At 38.7% G+C, this 27,642-nt stretch overlaps 1 protein-coding gene across 6 annotated transcripts in view; it reads left to right on the top strand.

Moving 5' to 3' along the window:
- Positions 1–20,884, top strand: part of hdac5 (histone deacetylase 5) — a 66,496-nt gene extending 45,612 nt beyond the window's left edge. For 4 of the 6 annotated variants that reach the window (XM_032586722.1, XM_032586721.1, XM_032586723.1 and 1 more), the window contains exons 10-29: positions 714–830; positions 1,106–1,217; positions 2,483–2,593; positions 2,680–2,873; positions 2,945–3,060; positions 3,160–3,355; positions 5,515–5,629; positions 8,279–8,412; positions 8,575–8,695; positions 9,594–9,643; positions 9,720–9,827; positions 9,909–9,964; positions 10,065–10,152; positions 11,119–11,238; positions 11,471–11,568; positions 12,486–12,604; positions 12,712–12,845; positions 12,961–13,042; positions 13,143–13,323; positions 15,263–20,884. In XM_032586722.1, the coding sequence (XP_032442613.1) occupies positions 714–830; positions 1,106–1,217; positions 2,483–2,593; positions 2,680–2,873; positions 2,945–3,060; positions 3,160–3,355; positions 5,515–5,629; positions 8,279–8,412; positions 8,575–8,695; positions 9,594–9,643; positions 9,720–9,827; positions 9,909–9,964; positions 10,065–10,152; positions 11,119–11,238; positions 11,471–11,568; positions 12,486–12,604; positions 12,712–12,845; positions 12,961–13,042; positions 13,143–13,323; positions 15,263–15,302 (2,292 nt within the window). In that variant the 3' untranslated portion in view covers positions 15,303–20,884. The remainder of the gene's footprint in view (positions 1–713; positions 831–1,105; positions 1,218–2,482; positions 2,594–2,679; positions 2,874–2,944; positions 3,061–3,159; positions 3,356–5,514; positions 5,630–8,278; positions 8,413–8,574; positions 8,696–9,593; positions 9,644–9,719; positions 9,828–9,908; positions 9,965–10,064; positions 10,153–11,118; positions 11,239–11,470; positions 11,569–12,485; positions 12,605–12,711; positions 12,846–12,960; positions 13,043–13,142; positions 13,324–15,262) is intronic. The other 2 variants (XM_032586720.1, XM_032586719.1) reach the window with 2 other exon arrangements.
- Positions 20,885–27,642: the final 6,758 nt, after the last annotated feature.

Raw genomic sequence — 27,642 nt, 5'->3', positions numbered from 1 at the left:
TGCATGCATAAAATTCCCCCTTGTTTAAATACTTCAGTAAAATGACCTGCCGGTGAATGATGTAATGTTAAAGTAGGAACTGGTTTGATAGATCTTCTCAACAATGACTGAGATTATCTTTAGACACAAGAAAACTGCACCCAAATCTGAACATCGCGACAGAGGTAGGATTTAGACCCTCAGTCAGTGAGTTGCTGGTTAAATTCCTGTCCTTGGGCAAGACACTTCATCCTCCTTGCCTTCTGGTGGTGGTCAGAGGGTCCAGTGGCACTGGTGCATGGCAGCCCTGCTTCTGTCAGTCTGCTCCTTGGCAACTGTGGCTACTATCTATAGCTTGTTGGCGTGAGTGTGTGAGTGTGTGTGTGAATGGATGAATGACTGACTGTAGTGTGAAGCGCTTTGGGGTGCTCTGGACTTGATAAAGTGTTACATAAGTACTGGACTTTTGCCAATGTCTGATCTTTTTTACATTGTTATTTTCAATTCTACATTGATGCAGAAGTCCCAAAACACAACATATAAAATATTATTTTTTGCCAAGCTCCATGGTGTCAATGCTATTTTTTGAGGATAAAAACAATAAATTGTATACCATTAAAGACTAAAGCATCTTCTGTATATGTTGTCACTGACACATTGGAAAACAGGAAACAATGGGATTTTCATTTAGCATTGAATTTTCTAACCAGCTGGCTTCTGTGTTTATCTTACAGCTGAGATCTCTCCATCAGACACTGGGGGCTGATGGGACATTGAGTCCTCTTAGCCTCTACACCTCACCCTCCCTGCCCAATATCTCCCTAGGCCTCCCTGCCAACACACACATCACAGTAAGTCCATGGTAGATATGTTCATCTTTGCAATTTATGTTTGTGGATTGTCCTGCAGAGAACCAACCGGATTTTTTTCATTCAGTGAAAAGATTAATGTTAGTTTTACCTGTGAGATTCATGACCTGGCTCTCTGATAGCAACTTTTCCCACTTGATTTATTTTCTTAATCTTTGGAATAATTTGTCATCTTTCCCTTAACTGCTTCTCAATGTGACATCACAGATAATGTACACTGATTACAAAAACTGCATAAAAATGTCTCTTCTTTCCAGCCACCCCAGAAACTGTCCACCCAGCAGGAAGCAGAGCGTCAGGCCATCCAGTCCCTACGAGGGGGAGGAGCTCTAACTGGGAAGTTTCTCTCCACTTCCTCCCTACCAGCAGGTAACATTCACACACAATTTAACCAGGTGATCAGCATCTACAGTACCTTGAAAAAGTATTCATACCCATTGAATCTTTTCTATTTTTCCCCTTTTTATGAAAAAATCTTTGTCTGTTCTTCTGCTTCCTATAAATATATGAAAAGGAGACATGGATTCTTTTTTTACTAAAAAAGTAGCCTTTTTTACTGAAAACAATCTGAAAAGTGTAATCTAAATTTTTATTCAACCACTTTAACTCTGATAAATAACATCCACAACAACCAACTGCATTCAAAAGTTATATGAGTAGTGACTGGAGTCCAGTTCTTTACAGCAGGGTTAGGTTCTAAAACAATATTCCAAGTTGAATTGAATTCTGTTTAATTTGTCATCTGAACATAGAGTGAGTATGGCACAGAGAAGGCACCAAACCAGCCATGGCATGGCTATTACCTCATATGAAACTATCGGGTCATATGAGGTGAACATCATTCAAAGGTGGAGGTAAAAAACTTATTGTAATTTTATAGGTGCTGCATAACTCCAGAGAGAAAATAACTGGCCAAAAACAATTTCAGCCTGTAGATTTGGAGACAAGATGGATATAGGTACCAGCACCTCCCAACCCCACTAGGGACAAGGGTGTTAGAGGACGAATAGATGGATGGATGGATGGATGGATGGATGGATGGATGGATGGATGGATGGATGGATGGATGGATGGATGGATGGATGGATGGATGGATGGATTACTGCTGTAATTGCAGCAAAATATTGTTGACTCAGGGCAGCTGAATACACACACATAGCTATTGAGATTTTTATTTGTAACCCTTAAAAACCATTTATCACTTTCATGTTGCAGTTGGTACCAGAAAGTCCTGATTTTAAATATGGGCCTGGAGTCTTTCTGTAGGTTCTTCCACGCAGACCTCTAGATTCCTGCCATGGTTGAGAAATACGGATGTTAGGTTAATTGGTCTCTTTAAATTGTAATTATGAGTTTGGTGTGCATCATTATTTATCTCTGTGTTGGCTTCTGATGGAATGCTGACATGTCAAGGGTGTAGCTCTTCCACCCCACCACCTGCGCCAATAAATGGCTATGCACAATGGATAGATGGATGTGTTGTTTTCCTTCTACGTTTAGCCCATAACACACGGTCTGAGTAAACTAAGTTGGTAGTTGAATGTGACAAAATGTGAAAAAGTCTCAGGGGTATAAATATTTTTGAAAGCCACTTCATGTAAAGTGTCAGAAGAATTGATGTGGTTCCTGTGCAGGTGCGGCACATGATGTAGAGACTCCGCCCCCCGGCTCTCATTCAGCCCATTCCTCGTTGTTGCAACACGTCCTGTTGCTTGAGCAGGCCCGACAACAGACCGCTATGTTAGGTAAGACAAACACCAAACTAGTCAGACATTTGCAAAGCAGAATACAATTCTTACTATGTTTGTCCTGTGACCATCCACCTACTCAGTACCCATGTACAATCAGTCACCGCTGGTTACTGCAGAGAGAGGTGTAGCCACTGGAATGCGGCCTGTCAACAAGCTGCCCCGCCATCGACCGTTGGCTCGCACACAGAGCGCCCCTTTACCCCAGTCGCCCCAGGCGCTGCAGCAGCTGGTGGTCCAACAGCAGCACCAGCACTTCCTGGAGAAACACTACAAGGTAGACCACTTCACACACCTCGAGCATGACCTGTTATAGGTCTGCACAGTAACACAACATGTGGTTGGTAGATGCTATCGAAGGGGGGAGACCTCCCTAGACCACCACCAACTCACCCTGAGGAGACAGAGGAGGAGCTAACAGAGACCAATGACATGCAGGAGGATGAAGGCGCGGCTCCTAACAGGTGCAGTGAAAGCTTTTAGAAATCCAAGCTAAAATCTCTTAATTCCCTAACTGTTGCTTTTTAACTGTAAGAATTTGCCATGTTTTCTTTGGAACGTAGCCTGCAGAAAGAAGGATCAGACGACAGCAGCCACTCATCTGAGCGACTGGCCAGCCACTTGAAGGGGGAGGAGGAATCCAGGGTTATCCAGGTCAAAGGCGAGAGCACGGAGAGTGAGCTAGATGAAGATGAAGAGGATGATGATGTCATTCAGCTAAGGGAGAGCGAGGAAGAGGAAAGGGGCAGCTACATACAGGTTGGTGTGAAAATGTCACTGAACACACACATTCATTCCAAAATTCTTGACATAATCCTATGGCAGTCTGGAGTATTCTGGACAAGTCTGGAATTGGCTTAGTAATTTTACAGGTGAAGCTAAAAATGAAATAAAAACACAAAATATATTTGGATTAGTGTGAACTGAACTTTCCATCCATCCAAAGTAATATCCATCCATATTCCTTTTTTCTTTCCTTCTTACTTTCTCTTTCTTATTGGCTTGGGCCTGTCTGTAAGTGATGAAGTGATGCAGGGAAGTGAGACTAAACCCTCACCTTTCAAATATTTCTGTGTCTCGCTGTGATGTATAAGTAAAGAGACACAACCAGTAATGTTTGCTGAAAGATATCCAGGCATGGGTGCATGTCAGTTATCTCCATAGAGTTAATTCTTTTCTTTCTTTAAACTCAATTCATTCCCAGTATGGGAATTCCCAGGATGGGAATGATTTGTGCTCAAAGAATCTGTCATTGTGTCCTTGGGCAAGACACTTCAACGGGCCCAACAGGGGGCGCCGGTGCACGGCAGCCTTGCTTCTGTCAGACTGCCCCAGGGTAGTTGTGGTTTCCGTCAGTAGCTTGGGATCATCAGCATGTGAATGGGTGAATGTGTGAAGCACTTTGGGATCCTCTGGACTTGATAAAATGCTATACAAGTACAGGCCATTTACCATTTCTTGGAATTTTATGAGATGGACAAAGCAAAGTGGAAACAAATGAAAATCTGAGTATTTAAACCTGTTTTCATTTCAGTGTTGTTATCATCCTGGTTTGGAGAAGCTTTTTCCAGAAAAGCACATTGGATTGATTTTCCTCACTGTACACTGAATTACCAAATTGTGTCTACTTCTATGTAATTCCATCTGAGTATACATATAGTTGTTTTTTGGCACAGTGAAAGAACACACTGTGTTTGGGTCAGACCAAATTTGAACTTTTTTAGCAAGATACTGTATGTTGCTGAAATCCATACACACCATCTCCATGGTGAACTACGGTGGAGTCAACATAATGCTGCGGGAATTCTCTGCCTTTAGCACGAACAGGGGACCTGATCAGAGTTATTACAGAGCAATTGTCTAAGAAAAACAGTTACAAGCTGCAAAAGTTTTAAGATGGTGGGTGGATGTTCAGTTTCTATCAGAACAAGAAAACTTAACAGTGCAATGGTTTTGGTCAAATGATATTCATGTTCTAGAATGTGCCATTGGTTCATCACACAGATCTAAACTAAGTGGCAACATTTGAAAAGTGTTGATTGCAGATCAACAATCTGATGAAGATAGAACTATTTTACAAAGAACAATGAGCAAGAAGTGTTAGGTCGTTAGATATGAAAAGCTTGTAGAGAGACACACACCAAAATGGGATTTTATGGGAGTTTACTGAAGTCGCTTCAGTAAAATTTGTGGCTTCTGCAAGGCTCTGTAGAAAACATAGCTGTGGTAAAGAACTCTTTAAAAAAATCTTTAGGGTAACACTGACATTGATGAAAGACCATACATTTTCAAATTTAAACCAAGACATTAATTCACTCACACCCCCACACTCACACGCACACCCCTACATACGTATTGACGCTGCAGTTACATCACTATGTGGTGACTCAACCACTGGACTCACTGCTGTGTGTGTCTCTGTATTTCTTGAAGTGTGTGTGTGTATGTGTGTTGAGTGTCCACCCACACATGATGAGTCACCCAATGCGCAGCAGGGAGTGCAGCAACACCTCCCTATATATAGTCACTTCAGAATATATGCACGCATCTGTGTGTGTATGTGTGGATGACTGCAGTGCTCACAGAATCCTTGAAATCTCACATGCACACACACACACAAATATGTGCACACACACACAGAGGAGTGAAGGGGTTATTGATGGGCTAAATGGGCTGGAGTGGCAGCAATTCTTCTCAATCAGTTTCAGCGTGTTATACAGCATAGCTTTATGAATGAAGCCAGCTTTGAATTATAGTCTTATCTCTTAGTGTGTGTGCGTGTATTTGTGTGGTGTTAAGCAACGTGTCTCTTTTTAAGCTCCCATACAACTATGCACACACTCCTCCTCCTCTGAAATGAATGGGCTGATTTGTGAATCATCCTGCAGTGAATCAGAACATCTCTCCCTCTTTCCCAGCAGTCCTTGCAGCATCTGAGCGTGTTTTCATCCTCGCTGCCCCACAGACCTCTGGGAAGAGCCAAGTCATCCCCTGCAACTGCTGTCAACCCCATCAAATACCTCTTCACCACCGGTCAGATTCCTACTTATTTATTGATGTATTTTTAGAAATGCACATCTGGTTTCTGACTGGATAAGTGTGGGTTGGTGTCAGTCCAGATTCTGTAAGCCTTTGGGCTTGTTGCCTAGTAACAAGCCCATAGTGTGTGATATTTTGTGACAAATGTCCTTGTTCGTAATATTTAATCATGTCCTGATCTGTTTTACTTTCATGTACGAAATAGTCTTCAAACTGACATGTATACTTTTTAAGTTCTCATTGACTTGATGCCAGCATTTGGCTGTTTGTGCTAGATTAGCCATAGGAAGGTGCAGCTGTCCACCAAGACACAATCCGTATATGCAACAAATGTGGAGAACTTCTTTGTTTTGGAAGATTTTATCAGATTTTTATCAGAATTTTACACTGAATCTAATCTACCACCTGATCAAATTCCCTTAAAAATCAAGTTTCTGGTACAAAGAAATAGTTTCTTTAGCAGAGTACACAACATGTTACTTGTCCAACAAACTCTTGAATGAGCTGCTGTCTTGACTTCTGCCAGAGCTAACATGGATAGTTTAGATCAAAGCATATTCATGTGCTAGAATGGTCTAGTCAAACTCCACAGCTAAATAAAATTGACAAGCTATATGTCTAAGGAAGACTTCCCACAGACTTGCCATGGGTGGTAGAAGTTCATCCTGTAATTGGTGGGTTGTTGGTTTGATTTGTCTACCTCTGTCATTGTGTCCTTGAGCAAGTCACTTCACTTGCCTTGCCTACTGCCGGTGACCAAGGTGCATGGCAGCCATGCTGCTGTCAGCGCGGCAGTGGCTACGATGTAGCTCACCGCCATCAGCATCTGAATGTGTGTGTGAATGGGTGAATATAGGGTGTACTTCTTTGGGATCCTCCGGATGGTACCTCAATGCACTTCACAAACAAAAAAGAAATCATTTCAATTCAATCACACATATATTCCAATGTATCCCAATTATCCCACTCAGTTAATTATTCAAAGTAGTTCAAAGTTTCTATCTCAGGAAATCCAGCATTTTGCATGGAGTCATTGACTTTCAGCGTTCTCTCCTCCTGGACGGAAACGTAGTGACAATTGTTTGGATTGTGTCTTTGACTTTACATCAATCCCTCATTCTCATCAGAAAAAATCACCTTTAAGAGGAAGAAACCTCCAGCAGAACCGGAACCTGGCTCAGTACAAGCGGCCATCTGCTATAAGTATACTTATATTAGTACTTGCTTGTAGTAGTATAAGTAGTTCTGATAATAATAATTATATATATTTTTAAAAGGGACTTTTCAGGCCACACATAGTCACCTCACAAAAAATAAAACCAATAAATTTTACAGGGAAAAAAATCCAAATAGAATAAAGAAAATAAAGAGTGCTGAGTAATCCAAGTGCAAATGCTTGTTTGAACATCAGAGCGTTCAGCCAGGACTTAAAGACAGACAGCGTGCCAGAGAGTCTTTTATGGTGAGTGGAGAATGTGGACGTTTATGCTAAATAGAAGAATTATAATAATTTATAATAAACTTAGTGTCCAATCTGCCACTAAATTTATTAGACACTGTTGTGCATATATGTTGTACATTTTCAGAATGGAGCTGCTTTCTATTCATAAAGGCACATTCACAAAGCGGGCATGACTCGCGGGCATGAGGTTATCTCTCAACCTATTTCTGACAGGTTGAGAAATAACTGTCTCAACCTGTCAGCAGCTTCAGCTGCACATCACCAGTAACACATGGCTCCTTCTTTAAGTTCTCCTCAGAGCTCCAGGATGATCCGTCTGTGCAATCTAAATGCTAATAAACCATCATCAACATTTCCCAGCAGATCAATATGGTCTCTGAACACAAGCTCCCTCCGAATCCTTCAATGGGCGATGTTCTCCATCAGATCAGTTCCAAGGTGTTCCACAATTACGCAGCTCACCTTTGTGGAACTACCTTTAGAACAATCAAACCTGATCTGTTTGGAGTTAATCTGCTGATCCGACTCCATTTTCTTTTTCAGTGAGAATGAAATGACCCCACAGATAACATGCATTTAATGCGGTTCGGCACACAGACCAATATGTTAAATTTTTAAGTGACAAAAACTGAGGAAATTTAGTATTTACATTCCAGTGAGGTTTTTCCAATTTGGTGGAAATAGAGCACAGTGTGTTATATTATTGCCTAAATACATTTCACTTTCATAAAAGGTTAAAATCAAAACAATAAAAGATTAAAATCATAAAAAATATTGGGTTTGATAACACTGAATGGAGTCAGGTTTCACCTGCCATTCTACTTTTATAACCTGTGGGAACCAGTAGTAAAGCTGCAGAGAGAGAAGTGATCTGTTAGGAACATATGGAACAATCAGATCTCTGATGTATGATGGAGCTTGGTTATTCTTTATATGTGAGAAGGTGAATCTTTAGATATTTATTAATTCATTTATCCTCATTTGTTACAGCTATGCCGTACTTTGTGTTGGTCTCTCAGCTAAAATCTCAGTAAATGCAATGAAACTTTTCTTTGTGTACAAGCTGTGAAAAATGTTAAAATGGTGTGAATACTTAAGCAGGGCACCATAACAATTCTTGAGTTCACCATGGATGATAAGCAAGATATTGACAGTGGCCCCTTCTCTTTGCCTCTCTGCAGGGTTGGTGTATGACAGCCTGATGCTGAAGCATCAATGTGTGTGTGGCAATGCTCACATTCACCCAGAGCATGCTGGGAGAGTCCAAAGCATCTGGTCCAGACTGCAGGAAACAGGCTTACTGAGCCGCTGTGAGGTACACACAGTCACACACCAACAAGTTTGGAAGCGTAACCTTTGTACTCACAAAGGTTTCTGATCAGTGCATATGGCAGGCTGTTCACTGCATTGCTTTTACCTACATAAGTAAGGATGTTACCAACCTTTTCTGTCTGTTTGTCCACCTGTGTGTGAGCAGAGGATTCGTGGAAGAAAAGCCTCTCTAGACGAAATCCAGTCGGTCCATTCAGAGTTCCATACCCTGCTGTATGGAACCAGCCCGCTCAATCGGCACAAACTGGACCACAAGAAGCTTCTGGGTATTGGTTTACCTCAGTCTATGTTCACAGTTTCATACTTATCCTACGCAGTAGTTTGGTGTCTTATCTGCTTTTAATTGTAATATTCTTCATCTCTAATGACTTTTGTGTCTCCATATTTGTGTCCGGTGATTACTACTGCAAATAACAATTAGTTAGTTAGTTAGTTAGTTAGTTAGTTAGTTAGTTAGTTAGTTAGTTAGTTAGTTAGTTAGTTAGTTAGTTAGTTAGTTAGTTAATAGTCAATTATATATATATTTTTTAACATTCTGCAAATTCTTTATTGTACCATTTAACCTTTTTAATAAAATATTAGAAATACATAAGATATGCAAAAAACAAATAATTCAGTTCCTTTTTAAAATAATAAAACATTTTATTGCCTAAAATGCAACAACAGCTTGTTCAGTGAACATTTAGCCATCTGGAGCAAAGGATGCCTCTGCAGCTAAAAATTCCTTCTAACAACATGTGAAATCTCAGGCCTTTCTGCTGGACTTAACATCAATACACTGCAGGGCTAATAATGTTGATATTTTTAGTAACCAATCTATGCCTGTATTAAGTACAGCAAAAGTACTTAGTAGGAGATTATTTTTTTAGAATCTTTTTATAATTTTAACCAAGTGGAGTTAAAACTGTCATTTCTGTTTATCAAGGTTTTTTATGTTAAATGCAAAACTTTGAAATTTTTTGAATAGTATTCTTTTAATTACTGCTCTAAGTGTGTTGTTCTTTCAGAAAATAGCATGTTTCAGAGTCTGCATACTCCAGTTAATGATTATTCAACTGATAAATTTGTTGATTGTCTCAATTAACGATTCATTACAATTAATCTGAAGAACTGTTTCAGCCCTGCTGCTGTCCGGAGGTTTCAGTTGATTGTGTTCTTTTTCAGGTCCTATCAGTCAGAAGATGTATGCTGTTCTGCCCTGTGGAGGAATAGGGGTGAGGCTCTCTATACTTTGTGTTTATCTAACTTCTATCAGAGGTCTTAACCTAAGCTCCATGCTGCCCTCTGCAGGTGGACAGTGACACTGTGTGGAACGAAATGCACTCATCAGCAGCAGTTCGCATGGCAGTGGGCTCAGTTATTGAGCTGGCCTTTAAGGTGGCTGCAGGGGAGCTGAAGGTAGCACACACAAAAATTCTCCTCAATATCATGTACCATCCGAACTGACTTTTACTCTTAAGTGTATATTTATTTTACCAGAACGGCTTTGCAGTTGTGCGTCCACCTGGTCACCATGCGGAGGAATCCACAGCCATGTCAGTACCTCCACCTCTTTATTTTTAAAATAATCTACATGTTTTATCAGATCTGCAAGCCTAGGTTCTGAAAGATCTGTGCCTGTTTGTGTGGACACAGGGGCTTTTGCTTCTTCAACTCAGTAGCCATCACTGCCAAACTGCTGCAACAAAAGCTAGGAGTAGGGAAGATCCTCATTGTGGACTGGGTGAGAAGCACAAAAACATAAGCATTACATGCAGAGGATGTTATGCTAATTTATGTTAATTTTAAAACAGTGGAGGGATTGCAGATTCTGTAATTAATTAATCAAATTTATTAAAAAACCATATACAGACAAAATAAGCAGTATTTTCAATTCATAAAGCTATTTTTGAATCAGGAGCGTTGGTGACATCTGTGCTGCTGCAACATGGGCAGCACTGAGATTGATTTTTAGGCCTGAGTAGCTTTGTATGGAGAACCAAAATTGACATAATAAGAAATAAATGCATAAATATATATTTCTTTGCTTTTAAAGAATGTAAATGTTCTGATTGTTCAGAAGGGATTTTAGTGCCATGTGTGAATGGTCAGGCTTTGCTTTCAGTTCAGCATCATTAAATGTTCTTACAGAACAAAAATGCCCTCTCCTCCATGCTGGATGTTTTACATTTGCAAGACCAAAATTGTCTATTCTCACAAGGTTCAGATTATCCCCCCATATTTAGATAATTGAGATCAATAAACCACTTTATTTTGTACAAATTAAATATTCTAAATATTCTTTTTCATGCTGACTGTCTGTGGTCTACATCACTCCTTTTGTTTAGTTTATCTTAAATCAGGGGTGAAAATGCAGGCACTATATCTGCACTTGCATTCCAAAATGTAATGCAAGGCACTACTTTACAACTGACCACTATGTGGGGGCCACATTCAACATGGTGCTCTGGTTTGAGGAGACAAGAATTAAACATTTTGGCCTCAATGTGAAACTTTTGAGGCAGCCAAACTCTTGGCTTTGGACATATATTGTGATAGTCATGTTGCCTATCACACTATAACTTCCTCATGTCATACTCTGTGTGTCAAAAGTAGAAGGGGATAAAACATTGACCTACTCAACTGTGTTTATAGTATCCAAGCATATCACTGACCTTGCCTCTGATGTTACTGTGAACTATCATGGCAGGACATTCACCATGGCAACGGCACCCAGCAGGCCTTCTACAACGATCCCAATGTGCTCTACATATCTCTGCATCGGTACGATGATGGAAACTTCTTTCCTGGCAGTGGAGCACCAGAGGAGGTATGTATTCATTCAATTGTTTAGTCTTTGTAACCCAGTCAAGACTTTGGTTACATTTGGTTGATTTTTGTTTAGTACCCAGGGATCATCCATTTACCATTTATCAAATGTACCACCGTTTTCAGTTATCTAGTGTAACAAAAGCAGCAATTTTTATTCAAAACTATAATTATCAAAAATAATCAACATAAAACTGCTGTCTTTTAAATGTATCTTTGCTTGCTCTGTGTAGGTGGGCTCAGGTGCAGGAGTTGGCTTTAATGTAAATATAGCATGGACTGGAGGAGTAGAGCCTCCTATGGGTGATGTGGAATACCTCACTGCTTTCAGGTAAACATTTCCTTACTGGAAGCAGCCAATTATCTCTGAGTAAAATCTGTTTTTACACATTTGGTATACAGCATTCCAGACTGTTAAATCTGAAGCATTTAGGAAATACCTGGATAACTCTGAAAACCAACACCAACTCATACTACGCTGCAGTGATACATTAGAAAAATTATGCTGTCTGACATTGTTTTGGCAAACTTACACACTAAAGCCACATTAACCTTCAACCTTGCATTGGCGTAACTGGGTGTCATTACCGCCAAAGTAAATAACAACCTTACTGTATTTACACTTATTCTTAGCCAGCAGATTCATGTAGGATATGTAAAAGAAACCAGCAGGGAGACACAAGGATAACACTGTGCAGAATGGGGAAGTGACAGGAGTAGACGAGAGGAACTGGCAAGGAGTGACTGAAGATAAGGTGCTTAAATGTTGGAGAGGTTGAATTCTGAACAAAAGAAGGCTGATGAGCTAACAGGTTGCAGGTGTCAGGAGAGAGCATGAGGTAGACTCAGGAGAGAGAGAAAGTGGCACAGGGATCTTAAGGAGATAATTTAAAAATACTTTTGCAAATCATGATAATCTGCATTCAGTGTAAATGTTTTCATAATTAATTGTGGTAAAGCTAAACTGTGAGGCAAAAGCATGCTCCAAGACAGGGGTGTCAAACTCCAGTCCTCAAGGGCTGGTGTCCTGCAACTTTTAGATGTGCCTCTGCTGCACCACACCTGAATAGAATAATTAGGTCATTAGCAAGGCTCTGGAGAACTGATTTGCACAAGGAGGAGGTAATTAAGCCATTTCATTCCAGCGTTTTTGTACCTGTGGCACATCTAAAAACTGCAGGACAGCGGCCTTTGAGGACTGGAGTTTGACACCTGTGCTCTAAGACCTTGCCTATTTTGTGTGTTTAGGAGTGTGGTAATGCCCATTGCCCAGCAGTTCAGTCCAGATGTGGTCCTGGTGTCTGCAGGCTTTGATGCAGTGGAAGGTCATCAGTCTCCTCTGGGTGGCTACAATGTTTCTGCACAATGTGAGGGCGGCTTTAGTAGCAATCCTACAAACAAACAGAGTTTTTTTCTACCCATCTTTTGTATTTACTTTTCCCCGACATGACTCCTGATAAATCTGTGTTTGCAGGTTTTGGTAAGCTAACACAGCTGCTGATGGGACTGGCAGGTGGGCGGATTGTAATGGCGCTAGAGGGTGGCCATGACCTAACTGCCATCTGTGACGCATCAGAGGCCTGCGTCTCTGCCCTCCTGGGAGATCTGGTAAGAGACAGACTCAACTCTGATTTGCATGAGAAAATGTGAAATAAACTGCATTGCTAATAGAATGAAACTAATCACAACTAATATACTGATTAGATTTTTGTCTATCATTCAGTGTGACTCTGGGTTTCAGTGGCCTCAGGAGAAGCCATGTCCAAAAGCCTGCGCCTCCCTGGAGAGAGTCATAGACATCCAGAGTAAGAACAATCACAATATGGTTCACATTAAACACCACAGCATGTAGTCTATCTCTATCTCTGACTGTGTCTCTGACTGTGTCTTTGTGACTGCCTCCAGGTAAGCACTGGCCTTGTCTCCAGAGTGCGTCTCAAACCAGTGGCCCCTCGCTCCTGGCAGGGTCCCCTGTGGCCCCAGGCCAGTCTGAGAGGGACGAGGCTGAAACACTCAGTGCCATGGCCTCCCTAAGTGTTGATGTGGACCAGCCAGGCTCTGTTCCTGAAAACAGAGAATCTAACAGGTCAGTTAAGGTGTCTGTAACCACTCTGTACCTTTAACTAATAACTTATTGCTTTTCAGATTTAGAAATGAGAACATCTTTTTAGAAATCATTTTGCAGCCTCTCACAGGTTTTCTTTTAAGATTGCCCTGCATTGCTTTATTTCCTGAAGAAAAACATCCTCACAGCATAATACTATCACCACCATTTGCCTCTTGATGCTTATTGTTAATTTTCTATCTCACATAACTTCAGAAGACCTGCCAAAAACTCTTGAATGTGATTTTAGATTTTATGGACAGAAATATTTATACATCTTTTCGTAGCTCACCATTAACCAATACCAGGCAGTTTCCTGTCTGGGTGCTTCCCAGATAATTAGATCTATTTTGTGAAACATCCTAAATGTTTGGAAAAACATTACATCTACCTTTATCGATCTAAAAAAAAAACTATAAAGCAGAAAATGTCCCTGAGCAAGTTTATGTTATTCAAAATGTTGCATAAAAAGTAGAACTTGATGGAGAATAAAACAAAACTGTATGGGTTTATTGACCCTTGAATTTTTTCAGTTCTCATGTTGTTGTTTTTTACCACAACTATACACTGAACAAGGAAGGAAAATGAAGAAATCAGAGACATATGGAGAGGAGGAAGCTGCTAGACATTCAAGAGACATTACTGAACTACAGACAAAGATCCAGAAAACATGCAAGTTGCAAAGTGAAATTAGTCAGAATCTTCTTACGTCTTACTGATTTTGTACACTGTGGCTCCTTCACCCCAGAGAGAGAGAGAGAAAGACAGAGAGATAGAGATATATATAGATAGAGATATATGTATATGTCTTGACAAAAATGCATATGTAAGGACAAGAAGAAGCAATATATACTGTATATTTCTACTTTTATTTTTAATTATGTCAGTTTTGGTCTTCCACAATGCTGGACAACATGGCAGAAAAACATATAGATAATTTCTAATTAGTTTTTGTTTCAAGTATCTTAAATACTGCCAAACTGGTGCGTGACCTTTCCTGTTTTATCCACAGCTTTCACGCAGCTACGAGGCACGGTGTCAAAACCTTAAATTGCTGTGCAGGTTCCCAACAAGTTGTTAATAGTTAACCACAGAGTGAGTTAGTTAGTTGACACCACTCTCCTTGCAGGGCTTACTGGGCCCTGAGAGGTTGAGCAGCTAAAGCCTTTCCTCGGCCTACATCCCCCAGAATGCTGTGAGTTCTGGATTGGAGTTCAGTGAATTCTATATATTGAATATTCTGTCAGACGTAATACCTATTAATATTGGTCACGTGTGTATTGCGATATATATTTTTATTGTCCAGTCCTACACACAAGAACCGTGGCATTTTGTGACATTTGAACCAATGCCAACTCAAACTATCCAGGAATCATATTTTAGTTCAAAATACATCAAACAGCGTGTGATTGGTTCATTGTCTTTTAGGCTACAAATGGTTTCTATTTGGTCTTTCAATGTCTCAAATGGTTATTTAGCTTCTAACTCTGGATCCTTCAGTTACTGAAACATCTTTACTAGATGACTTACACATCAGCCCACTTCATTATGTGCAAATAATATACAAGTCCAGGACTTGTGCCTTTGTCTTCATTGAAAGATACTTTTAAACACTTCTGTTTAGTGTGTTCCTTGTTCTTTATGAAATTATTAACTGATATGTTCACTGTCAAACCCCTAGGAGCTTTCTTAGCAGCTGTATTTATACTGTGGTAAAATTGCTGGTCTATACAGCTGGACTATATTTACAAGTAGTCAGAAGGTAATTTTCAAAAGACATTGGTTGTATTAATTTTGATTTCGGGGTGTCAGAGTAAAGGGAGCAGAACACTATAAAAACAATGTCTTCTGTGTGTTCTTGTGTCACAGAATATCTCCATAAGATGTGATGTTATGTGATTGACTGCTGAACTTTCTACAGGTCTACAGAGGAGCCAATGGAGGAAGAGCCTGTGTTATAAAGAGGAGCTGACCTAAAGCATCCAAAAACACCTTCACCTCCTTCTAGCACCTTCTTGTCCTCCTGTTCCTGCTCCTCCACAGAGTGTGTATGTACACCAACACACACACACATGTATGCATTCGCAGTGTGGAACTGAATTGTTGTGGAGGTCTCAGATTGGCTGAGAACATCCAAGTAAGGCAGGCAAAGGCAAGTCCTGTACAAAACAGGGGCGCCTCTCTTTTCTTCTGGTTCATCCATCCAAAGATTCGCAGACGACTTGTTCGCATCTTCATGGAAACCAAAGACAAGGAGCGTCAGCAAGGTTGCAATTTCTGTACACTACCTGTACACAGCATCGTTGAACCTTGTCCAGTCATTCTTCTTTTATATTTCCTACCTACTCCTCTGATTCCACTGAGGGACTTTTACTGTGGAAATAAAAACTTTAATCTGGTCAAAATGTTTGACAACAAGCTGACGACTTGTCTTCTTGTGTCTGTCAAAGAAAACGAGTAGTCGCTTGTTGGAAGGGTAACTCGTTTTACAAGGAGCGGGAGAGCAAGAACTCAAGGTGCCTTTTTTCTGTCTAACACAAACTATTCAATCAGAATCCACACATCACTGCCAGTGCACCTCAGCCAACCAAGCAGCCCACGAGGACTGAAGAACCGGCCAGATGGCGCACATACACTGCTGTTGTTTCAGTCGCTTGGTGTATATTTGTTTCATCATCTGAATGCCTTAGTTTTTCTTTTTTTTTGTGACAAAGATGAGTAGAGGGGATCAGCAGAGCTCATAAGCTGTAATCTTTCCAGGTATTCCCAAAATACTTATTTGGTGTTTCCTAAGAGTTGTACCAGTGGAAATGTTTGTCAAAAAGCTTATCTGAGTGTTATTATTGAAGTTAATGATACTGAGGAAACAATCTCAGGATCAGCTCATCTTCTACAAAACTAGACATTATACTGCAGCCCTTCAAACTCACTTTGTTGTTTCTGTTGAAAGTCATGTGACCTGAGTCCCACCCCTTTCTATCTTCCAAAAATAATTTTAGATTGTGGCACTTTTTAAAATACCACAATTACCACCCTTTTTTTGCTTTTCATTTTGAGTGTAATATTTTCTTTTTGCTGTAAATACCGTCCACCAAACAGTTGCGCATAGCAACATCACAGCATCTGTAGTTTGTTTTGTTTTTACTATATCTGTACATACATGTATGTATAAACTACAGAATACTTTCTCTTTTTGTATGACAAGCAAAAATAATGTGTAAACTGTGTTTTATCCAATCAGATAAGACTTATGAATATACTCTATTTGAGGATCTGGTGTTTTAAAAGTTTGGCTATTTGACAGAAAGTTGGTGCACGGCTTGATGGCACCCGCTGTCACCGCAGCCTGCTTGTTTGTTTGTTTACAGATGCCAAGGGACGATAGGATGTTGAATCTTTTTGGAGGAGAATGTTGCGCTCAGGTTCCTCTGGCAGGACCACTGCTCTGTACTGCCCTCCTCAGGCAAGCAGCACATAGGAGGTGTTCAAATCAAATGTCATGACTGGCTTAGTAGGTGGGTCCAGTGACTGTGGCTTTGTATTCCAACAGATTATCACAGCATGTTCCTAAATCCCAGACATGTTATATATGAGGGAACGGACGGATGGTAGCAATGTTCAGACTTCCTCTCCACGATAGACAGAAAACTGTGTCCTTCAAAGTATTGTTTGTGTCAACAAACTTCTTACAAGCAATTAGTCCTTTTAAAGTAGAACACACATGCTCATTGACACAAGCTTTACAAGTATAATGAAACAGCTTTTGTGAAAAGCGTCACCAATAGTGCAAAAGATAAAGAATGCAGAGTTTGATAGCGACCATTTTAGCTTATGTGAAGGCAGAAGTAGGTGAAAAACATTTAGGGTACCAATCCATAGTCAGCAGGTCACTTTGGTTTTTAATATTCTTGTTTGTAAAGGTTTCTGAAGACATTTTACATTAATTAAATGCTTTCAATAATAAAACTGTCCCAAATAACGTAATGATTTAGACCCCAGACTGGTAACACGCAGTTTTCACCTCAGCCTCACAGCTTGACTGAACACATTCAGAAAAGAGCAGACTGGGAGGTAAGAGTTATGCCTACATTTGAAGGTGGTGCTAGTTTCCACACAACTTCCTCATGAGAGCAGAAATATTTTTAAACAGCTGAATATGTCTTTGTTGTAAGCAGGGAGAACAGTGTAGTTGCCTTGTTACAGCAAACTGAGCATCAATTCACAGAAAAAGATGGATTAGAGACTGCAGTACACTGTACCACAAACAAACTGATTTCTCTGCCACTTTCACTGGCCTCTCATTAAAAGGACTTTAAACTGTCAGAATAGTTTGGAAACATGTTAACTTTCTAAAAACCTTAATTTGAGTTTGTGCCTCATTTATAGGCACAAACCACTCGTGCAGATGATGCTTTGGCTCAGCTGCCAGATGATGTTAAAATATTCATCACAAACCGTTATTACCGTGCTTATTTCAGGTCAAAAAGAAGGTCAACGTTGTATTGAACATTGACCTTCAACATGCTAACTTTAGCAGTTAGCATATTGGTTACTTGCTAATTGCTAAACATATCCTTCCTTGGATCAAACTATTATTTAAACATACCAGTTCTTGTTTGTAACTTGAAATGAGTAACTTCATAAATTGACAAACCCCATCATCTCCTGAAGTTGCAAAACCTTAGAGCTGGACCTATCTATTAATCAGTGCTGTAAAAACATTCTATAGGGACATAGAGAAGCTCACATTAAGTCACTTAACTAGGCATGCTGTTAAGTGATGCCTAAGTGATGTTAAGTTACTTAACAACAACTAGGCATCTATGGATGTAACCCTATAGGTTACATCCATTTAGCAATATCAGACCAATAGAATGCAAAAGATCAATGTATCCCACTTCAGTGTTGATGTGCACAACAGATAGCATCACTGCCTACATAAGTTTTGGGGCTCTCTGCTTTTATACCTGGTTCAGTGCTGTTTGTATTTTTTTCAGGTTGGACTGATTTATCAGATTTATGGCTTTCATGCTACATATATTTTTTGTCTTTCTGCACTAGAAATAACCTCATCTCTCAAACTGTCAGTCACTAATATGAAGCCTGATTTTTGGGTGTGGGTGCGGTAGACAGGTGATGTCATGGGCCTGGGAACTGAAAGCTAAAATTCACCAACAAGTGTGATGGTGCAGGATACTGAACCTATTAATAGTCAACTGAAGTTTAAATAAGCACAAATCAATTGAAGGGATAATTTGGATCTTTAAAGTGAAGGTAGTGTCAGTTATAGTTTGATAAACTGTGATTGACAGACAACATGTTCCTGCTGGTATTCATAGAAAAGTGAAGAAAACCTCATTATGTTGGATGGCTAGCAGTTAATCAGAGGGTTAATTCTAGCCAGCTAAAATAAGTCAAACATAAAAAATGTTCATATCTGTCAGATAACATGCAATATTAGCAGATATTTAATATCTACACTTTTGCAAGAGACTTTTGTTCTTTTGTCAAAGCAACAAACTCAAGTACAGTAATCTGAGGCTGCATGTAGCACATCTTCTTGGATAATTCCCAAACAACTGCAAGGTTTTGATAATCATTCTTAATTCCATTGGACAAATGGCAGCTCAACAGCAAAGTTAACTTTACGTTTGTGAACTTTACAGTTGATTGGTGAGTGACAGCAGATTGACACCACAAACACAATTGAGAGCGTAGAAGGCTAACAGTCAAATGGAGCATTGTTGCAGCAAATTATTGCAATTCAAAACAACTTAAACTGCATGATCAAATACTAATAATGTACATCATCCATTTGTGAAAAACTGACATGTGATGGGGAAGGAAAATTAACATAAACTCACAACTTCCCTATTGCAAGGCAACTGGTTTTCCCACTGAGAAATCACCCTATACAGTATGTATTACTAAGTTAAACTGTTTGCTCAGTCAAAGAACATCCATGTGATGGTGCAAAGTGCGATTGGCAGAGACAGCCAGCTGTTGGAGCGGGATCATTTCTGTATAAGACCTGGAAAAGGACTGGAACATATTTGATGTCTCTGCACAAATGACAAAATCCAGAGCTTGATATCATTCTTATCAGACTTTGACTGACTGACGTAGCTGGCAGCCTCAGCAATGACAACTAGAAGACAGGAACAAGCTTACTGATCTCTAGTAAAAGAGCACATACACAGCATTGTGTCCAACAGATGGAAACATTTTCAGTTTGAGTGGTTTTGAAGTGTCTATCTGGATAAGGATTTCCTTCAAGTTTCTACAACCTCACTGTGACCTCTGGCCACCCCAGGTAAGAGAAGTATCACTGATAACATCTCAAAGCCTCACTTCAAGAGTTACAAGCTATTCCTTTAATAGTGATGTGGATCAGCAAGCAGCAATTACCACCACATTCTGTTGAGCCCCCCCATGCCTCCTGAAGTCAAAAGCTTTTATAAGCCAAATGTGACATTTCTTGAGAATTTGCTTACACTTTATGGTCATTTAAGGAACTGCATTGTAAAGGTTTTAAAATACATCATTTCCAGGTATGCTGTCACCACAACCTGAGACATTTCTATGAACCGTTGCAAGTGGAAACTAACAGTTTTCCCATGTATTTATTGTTTTACCCTAATAGTGTATTATGATATTAGTTCACTGAGACCAAAACTCAAAACTCCACCAAACCTAAATGTGGTGATGGTTGCCTCACATGTTGTCTCTCAGCTCACATTTCTTTCTGACAAACAGAATACAGAGAAAAAGCGGATTGACTGAAAGAAGTGTTTAATGTTGTGAAGGTGTTTCACAGCTTTAATGTTGCTATACACACTGACTCTTTTGCTACTTAAATTGATCCTGTATATTTCTTCACGTTTGAGCCCGTGGTGTAACTGTTGTGTCCTGTAAAGCCGTGTTGGGGGGGTTACATTGGAGCCCCAGGCTTTGGGTAGAGAGCTTCATTCTCTGCCTCTTTTCTCCCAGTTTCTGGGGAGGAAGACATTCTCTCTGTTTGCTTTCTTTCTTCAGGGTTATCACTGAAGAGTTTTCAGAAAACAGCATTTATTTTTGTTGTTGCTGTTGTTGGAACTTATCACAAACACATTCCTGAATTATCTCCATCCATAGTGTAATTTTTCTTTTGCAGATTGCTGTTGGCAACGGTCCTGTCTAGTTCTCGCTGATTCACATGTAAATAAAGTTCATATTTGTGTACACATGTGCAATACACGCTACTCAAGCAATCTGTTACTGTGACAAATATTGATAATTGCTACTTTTTGAAGTTTCAAATTATTTTTGCTCCTTGTCCTGATGAAGGATTATGTTGCAAGATCTTAAAAAAGGGAACGTAACTATTGTGATTCTTCACACTCAGTTTAAATTCAGGGGTTTGCTGACATTTTAATGAAGCCCTTTTGTTTTTAAAACACTCACTGTACTGTTGTGACGATTTAATTTTTTTTTTTTTATTAATATTTTAAAGTGGGCTTGTTAAGTTTGTCTGGAAACTCAATAAAGCAATTCACGGACCGTTGCTGCTGTCTGTGTGTTTACATCTGCTGTGATGGAAGCGCTGTAGTTAAAATTGTTTTTTGTCAGCAAAAGTTACAGTGGAGGAAATAATTATTTGATCCCCCGCCATATTTTTACATGTGTCCCTACATGTAATTGTCTAGAATTTTATGTATTTATTTTTGAAGTTCATTTGAAAATGTTGAATAAGGATTATAATAAATTGGATTTGAATTTGACTGGGTAAAAAAGTATTTAAAGCATTACCCCCATCATTTAACAATAAATCAGACTAAATATTCAGTTTTACATAGCTAGGGTGATTTTTGTTAGATAAAATAGGCAACGTTTTTTTTATGATTTTTTTCTTGCTTTTTGTTAGAATAAACAATAAATCAACTAATTGCACGATAAATGAAAGTTATCAACCTCGTTTTAATTAATCGGATTTATCTTTTCTTCCTGCCCTTTTCTCTTTCTATTGCTGACAATGGATGAAGAAAGGATTAACTCCGGTGCCCTCCCTTCCTCATTTCCTTAGTGCAGGGGTGTCAAACTCAATTTCACCAAGGGCCACTTCAGCATATTGGCCACCCTCAATGGGCCACATTGACGGTATAAATCAGGAATGCCCAAGTGCAGTCCTCCAGACGGCAACTTTTAGATGTGTCCCTGCTAAAACATACCCCAGACAAAAAGTTGACTTCCCTCATTAGCAGCAACTCAGTTCTGTAGAGGCCTATGAATGAGTCAATGATCCAGGTGTGTTAGAGAAAGAACGCATCTAAAGTTGCAGAGTGATAGGTCTGGAAAACTAGACCTAGCATAAATGTATGAAAATACAATGTTAAAAATAAATTAAACACCACCTCATATTGTTAAATAACTGATTTTATGTATTCAAGTTTTAAATATTACATTTGAGTTTGCATGGATGTAAAATTACTGCTCAGTTTAAAAATTACAGTATTTTTAAACTGAGCAGTTTAAAAATATGCTCAGTATTTTTAAACTGCTCAGCTAAACTTCGCTCGTTAGCTTGTCGATGTTTCAGTTTTATTCGCTGGGAAAATTAATCTTTGTCTGCTTTGAAGATAAGCAGACAAATAATAAAAAACAAGTTTTGATATTAACTCTCAACTTCATTCACAAAACTTTTTCGTTATTTATTACACAACGAACATGCATTTCACATAAGAACAAAACAATGAGGTGATGTTGCCTGTCCTTGAACACAACGCTGATCCTCTTCACCCTGTCACCAACTCACACACATCCTCATTGTGTTGTGTTCTGTAAATAAACACAAAACAAAACACAAGCAAAATCAATAAACTATATGCATATTCCAGTATACTGAGTTTTGGTTTTACATTCATTCTATTTAAATTTAGTTTGTTCGTGCTTACCAATGTTTTCTGACCGGATGTCAGGCACCGTTTTCCCCTGGTCAGTTCGTCGATGTCTGGTTTTAGTTCTATTCTGTGGCAATCCGCAAAACGGCGTGTAGGTTTTCGTCAGTAATGCGCGATCTGTGCTTGGTCTTGTTTAAATTCATTATTGAAAACATCTGTTCGCACAGATAGGTGCTTCCAAACGTGGACAAAACACGAGCTGCATGGAGTCGAAGCTGTGGCATCAAATCAGGGGGCAGTAGACGGTAAAAGTCCTCGATTGAAACATCACGGGACTTCGCTCTTTAGCTTGTTAGCTTGTCGATGTTTCAGTTTTATTCGCTGGGAAAATTAATAATCAGCTTGAGGTGACTCTGCTGCACTCTAGTGGCGAGAAGCCGTAATGTTGGTTGGTAAGAATCGGAAGGCATTATGGGATATGTAGTTTGTAGTCAATTCGTGCTCAAAACCTATTTTAAGTCAATCAATGGGGCTGTAAAACGGTGGTAGGGGGGAGAGGGCCACATAAAATGACGTAGCGGGCCACATGTGGCCCGCGGGCCTCGAGTTTGACACATGTGCCTTAGTGTAATGCCCACTTCACACTACACAATTTTAGAATTGTCGGCCGATCGTCGGCCCATTTTCAAAACCTGAGACCACAGACTAGTCGACAAAAAATCGTAGGCATAACGGTTCGATCGGGTTTTCCAGCCACACTTCAAGAGCAACACACCACACACGAACCGATTTCTCTCACCGGTATTCAGATTTCAGACACAAAATCCTAAAAGCCACTATATCATACGTGAATTAGTAAACAAACATGGCTGATGACAAAGCAATAGCGATAGTTTGAGAGTCTATTTTAAGCGATAAAAGATGTAACAAAAAGAAAAGGCGTTGGATAAAAGAGTGGAGGATGGGCAGGGCCAGCCCAAGGCATAAGCATACTAAGCAGTCGCTTAGGGCCCCAGGGCCACTCCCCCTCACTGGAGCTGATTTTTTTTTTTTAGTAATAATTTCTGTCATTATAATATCAAAAACACACAATTTCACTATGAAGTGATTTGTTTTTACAAGAATATATATTTGATAATGTATGAAGAAATTATTTTATTGATAAAAAGAAAAAAATAAATTTCTCTTGATGCCCCCTGGTGGCCCCGGTAGGTAGCACACACTTCGACGGTAACATGAGCAGCAGTGCAATGTTCATCCAAACGTCCAAAGCTCCTGTCAGAAGTTAAGCAAAACAATGTTTCAAAAAAGGACTTATCCTTCAGGGAGGGAGAAAAGAAAGAGGAAGAATAGAAAAAAGCCAAGATAAAGGTTTGTTTTAATGTGCCTAGGTAATGTAATGAAATGTAAAAGATTTGTAAAGCTGCTAATAGAAAATTAGCTTGATAGCAACCTGGAACGGTCCAGTTCAACAGCCAAACATTTATGCTAGGGTCTTTGCGTTTGTGTGAAACTAAAGTTTAAACTTTAAATTAGTTGATTCTCATGGTTGACTCTGGATATTTCTGAGGTATATTTGGCTTCAAACCGCCTTGTTTGATAACGTTCGATAACAATAATTAAAACTTCTCAATGTTTGACATTGTCTAGCAAAACAATTTTACTTCAGGCTTACATGGCTGCTACATTGATGCTGTAGTTGGGGATATGTTGTTTGCTGCTGAGCATTATCATTTTGTTGCTAAAACAAACATTATTTTTACATCAACTAAGTTATATGAAACTTCTGTTAAAATCATTTGAAGGCTCAGAATCAGTCCAGTACCAATCCACATTCTGAGGGGAGAAAGACTCACCTGGTATAAATTACATTTTTAGCTATTGTAACGCTTAAGAGAAATTTATTTAATCAAAGAATGTCATGAATATGTGTGTAGAGTTGCACCGACTGCAGTTTTCTGCAGATCGGTAACCTGCTTACCGATCTTTAAAATGCCTGACCAGCTGATATTGATTTTGGCTGATATGAATTTTTTTTTGTCTGAAAGGTTGCTAAATATACCAAGAAAGTCGGTGAGTTGGCAACAGTGGGGTGAATATTGTTAACTGCAAACAATATTTGCAGTTTGCAAATATTGCAAACTGCAAATATTCAGACCTGACCTGGTGGGCCAGTCTGTCAGTCAAACCTCTCACTCTAGAGCACCAGAGGACAGAGGCTGATTTTAAAATGTTAAAGATAAGATCAGGGTATAAGATGGGCTTCACATGTAGGTAATAGCAGATCATGATCCCCCAAAATTAAGGAAATCGGCACCCAGAAATCAACTGGTCGATAAATCAGTTGGCCAATAAATGTATACTATATTATACATGTATATAATGCAAACAGCACTGCCAGAGATGCAATAAGTTTATAGCAGGTGTGTGAATGATTTAATGATCGGACTGCTGATTGCAGCCAGTCCACATTGTTAGCAGAACAAAACCAAATTTTGCTTAGGGCCCCCATGGAGGCTTGGGCCGGCCCTGAGGACGGGGCTTTATTTGCTGCACTATGATGTGGAGGTAAGTTATTCTGTTTTTTTCGTCTTTACCAGTTGTGTGTTTTAGCTTAATCGGTTAATTAGTATTTGCCTTTTTAATGTTTAAAATTACATTGAGAACAATGGGCACAAAATAATGGCTACAAGTCCAGTTAATTAATTTTAAAACCAGGCATTAATCAATGTTTTACTACAGTCTACGTGCAATGCTAGTGTCAGCGTAAAGTCCCGACTGAATAAATAACCTTATCATTATAACCTATTTATGTTACGTTTATTTATGAACAACTGAAAAGTTACCAGGTTTATCAACTGCAGTACCAGTTTCGCTCCAACTCCTCTTGTCATTTCTGTGGATATTCTTTGCACGAATAAACATTAATGTTGTTTTCACATATCATCTCCGATCTCTACCGGACTTTGGGTTGTGCGCTGTGTCAGCTGTTTGGGATTCTCCTCGGTGTTTTCCAAAAAACACCATTTTAAAATTGCACCTTTATATTGCACAGTTCAGTTAAACTTACCTGCATGAATAGTCACACATTAAACTATAATTTTCCAGAATAAACATTCAGTGATATGATATAATGCTCTTTCTCAAACCAGGATACGCAGTTGAGACAATGACTCATAGTGTCAAGCATAAATGGAATGCTATGACTTCACTCAATTTTTTTTTTCTTCTGCTGGAGCTTCTTTGAAAGCAATAGGCACCTTACAAGAACTACAGTAACTGGTTTTCTCACTGTTTAGCCACTAGAGACTAACTCGAGTAAAAAAAAATATGTGACTGTGAAGTCATCTTGGCTTGAAGTGTGGATGTGAAAACATCCAAATGTAAAATACTTTATTTTATGTGCTGAGGCAAAAACTTAAAAGTCCATTTATGCAGTATGCATAACTTTATAAACTTTGAATTTTCCTTTTAAATCTAGAGCAAAGTATATGTAATTGAGACAATATTTTAAATTAATTGAACTTAATTATGTCACTGAATAACCAATGATTATGCAAATGTGCTAAAAAAAAACAGCAATACAATATGAACTAGTTCAGATGACACATAGCCAAATATCCAACATACAGTATTTTGTCTTACAAATATTTTTTTTCAGCTATTGTTATTTTTGTAGTCAAATCACTCTGTTACATTCATTCTAGTCACATAATTGAGGTGGAAACTCATTCCACTCTGATGGATAAGAGAGGAATATATGAAAGGATTTACAAATCCTCCTTCTGTTCGCTAATTGGCAAGGATGAAATTCTGAGAAATCAAGTACAATGGGATAAATCCCAGACAGAACACCGCAGGGAGATGAGAATCGAGAGAAATTGCATTAGAAGTCAAAAACCAGGCAGTGCAGTTTTGGGTTGTTAAACTTGTCACGCAGTGCCTGAGCCAATACATTTGTTCATGTTAGAGATTCTTATGCTTGTAAAATATTTAAACACTTTTTATATTAAAACTAATTTAGGTACTGTATATAAACAACTATATTTTTCTGACCAAATTATGGTAATTTAATTGTACCTGCATAGGGTTTTTGTTAGAACACTATGCATCACATAATATGCAATTACTGAAAAAAAAGGTTAACAGTGCAACTAATAATAATACTCACACTGTTCAAGAAATGACATGCCAGCAGATTTATTTTGTTGCCCAAGGCTTCTTCATATGGCTTCCTTTACATGGACAGGACATTAATGGCATTTATTTCTAAAATATCCAATGAAAAACATTGTGGGGCTTCAGATAAAACTTCACAGGAGTTGACAATCTTTTTAAAGATTTAGCCTAGCAATATGTGATATTATCGGCACAGTATCAGCATCAGCCGATATTACCTGTAAAATTTTATATTGGACATCAGCCATTCTGTCAAAAGAATTTATCAATACAATATAAAAGGTGTTGTTTTTATATTTATTTTATTTTTATTAATCCTTTATTTTACCAGGTAAACCCCGTTGAGATCTAGATCTCATTTTCAAGAGGGACCTGGGCAAAGAATTTGCAATACATAGCAACCTGGTTTATAACAAACCATTGAGAATGATGCCAACAGCACAGCACGACATCATAAGAAACTGTCAAGTATTAATGGACGACTGATGTTCTTTTCACTTATTACTTGTGAGCAGGTTGAGTTTAGTGGAAATTTACAAATTTGCACTGTTTGAGTGTTGTCATTGTCTTAGTGGGAGCAGATGTCATGAATAAATTTGACATAAAACATAATGCAAGTTGAAAGTGTTACATCATTTTCAGTTTTGTTTTAGCATTTGCATTTGGTAGCTGGCTAAATTGACAAAGCTAATGTAAGGAAAGCATAGGAAAAAATATTGGTATTGGTATCAGTTATTGGCCAAATGAGTTTTAGTATATCGACATATCGGATATCAGCTAACAATTTAATGTTGTGCATCCCTAACTTAGCCCTCTAAATCTTTAAAAAGATTGTATTCTTATATCCTTTGTCAATAGGTCTGATTTCAAAGTTACATCTATACATGAGTCAATTAAACATCTATTCATTTCTGTAATTTCCAATCTATAAATTTCATTTATGTTAAGACTAATCAAAACTGCTCTGTTTAAATTTGGTGAAAGTTTAGAATTAAACATTTGAAAGGTTCATCACAAAGTCATTGAGAAAAGAAAAAATATATTAAATAGCATAAACCAAAAGTCAAAGTTAGCTTTATTTAATTTGGTATTTTAACGTAACTTAAACATTCAGTTTTGATGTTGAGGTAATTATATCAATGTACAGAAAATAGATTCTGCATTTGATATTTACTGATAGACAATTTTTAATTAAACCTGCCTTTTTTTAGTTTGTATTTTTAGCATTAGAGGCCCTTATATAACT

Source organism: Xiphophorus hellerii, chromosome 16, assembly GCF_003331165.1.
Source record: "Xiphophorus hellerii strain 12219 chromosome 16, Xiphophorus_hellerii-4.1, whole genome shotgun sequence".
Classification (NCBI taxonomy): domain Eukaryota; kingdom Metazoa; phylum Chordata; class Actinopteri; order Cyprinodontiformes; family Poeciliidae; genus Xiphophorus; species Xiphophorus hellerii.
Note: the sequence above shows the minus strand (reverse complement) of the source record. Positions and strands in the feature narration are given on the sequence as shown.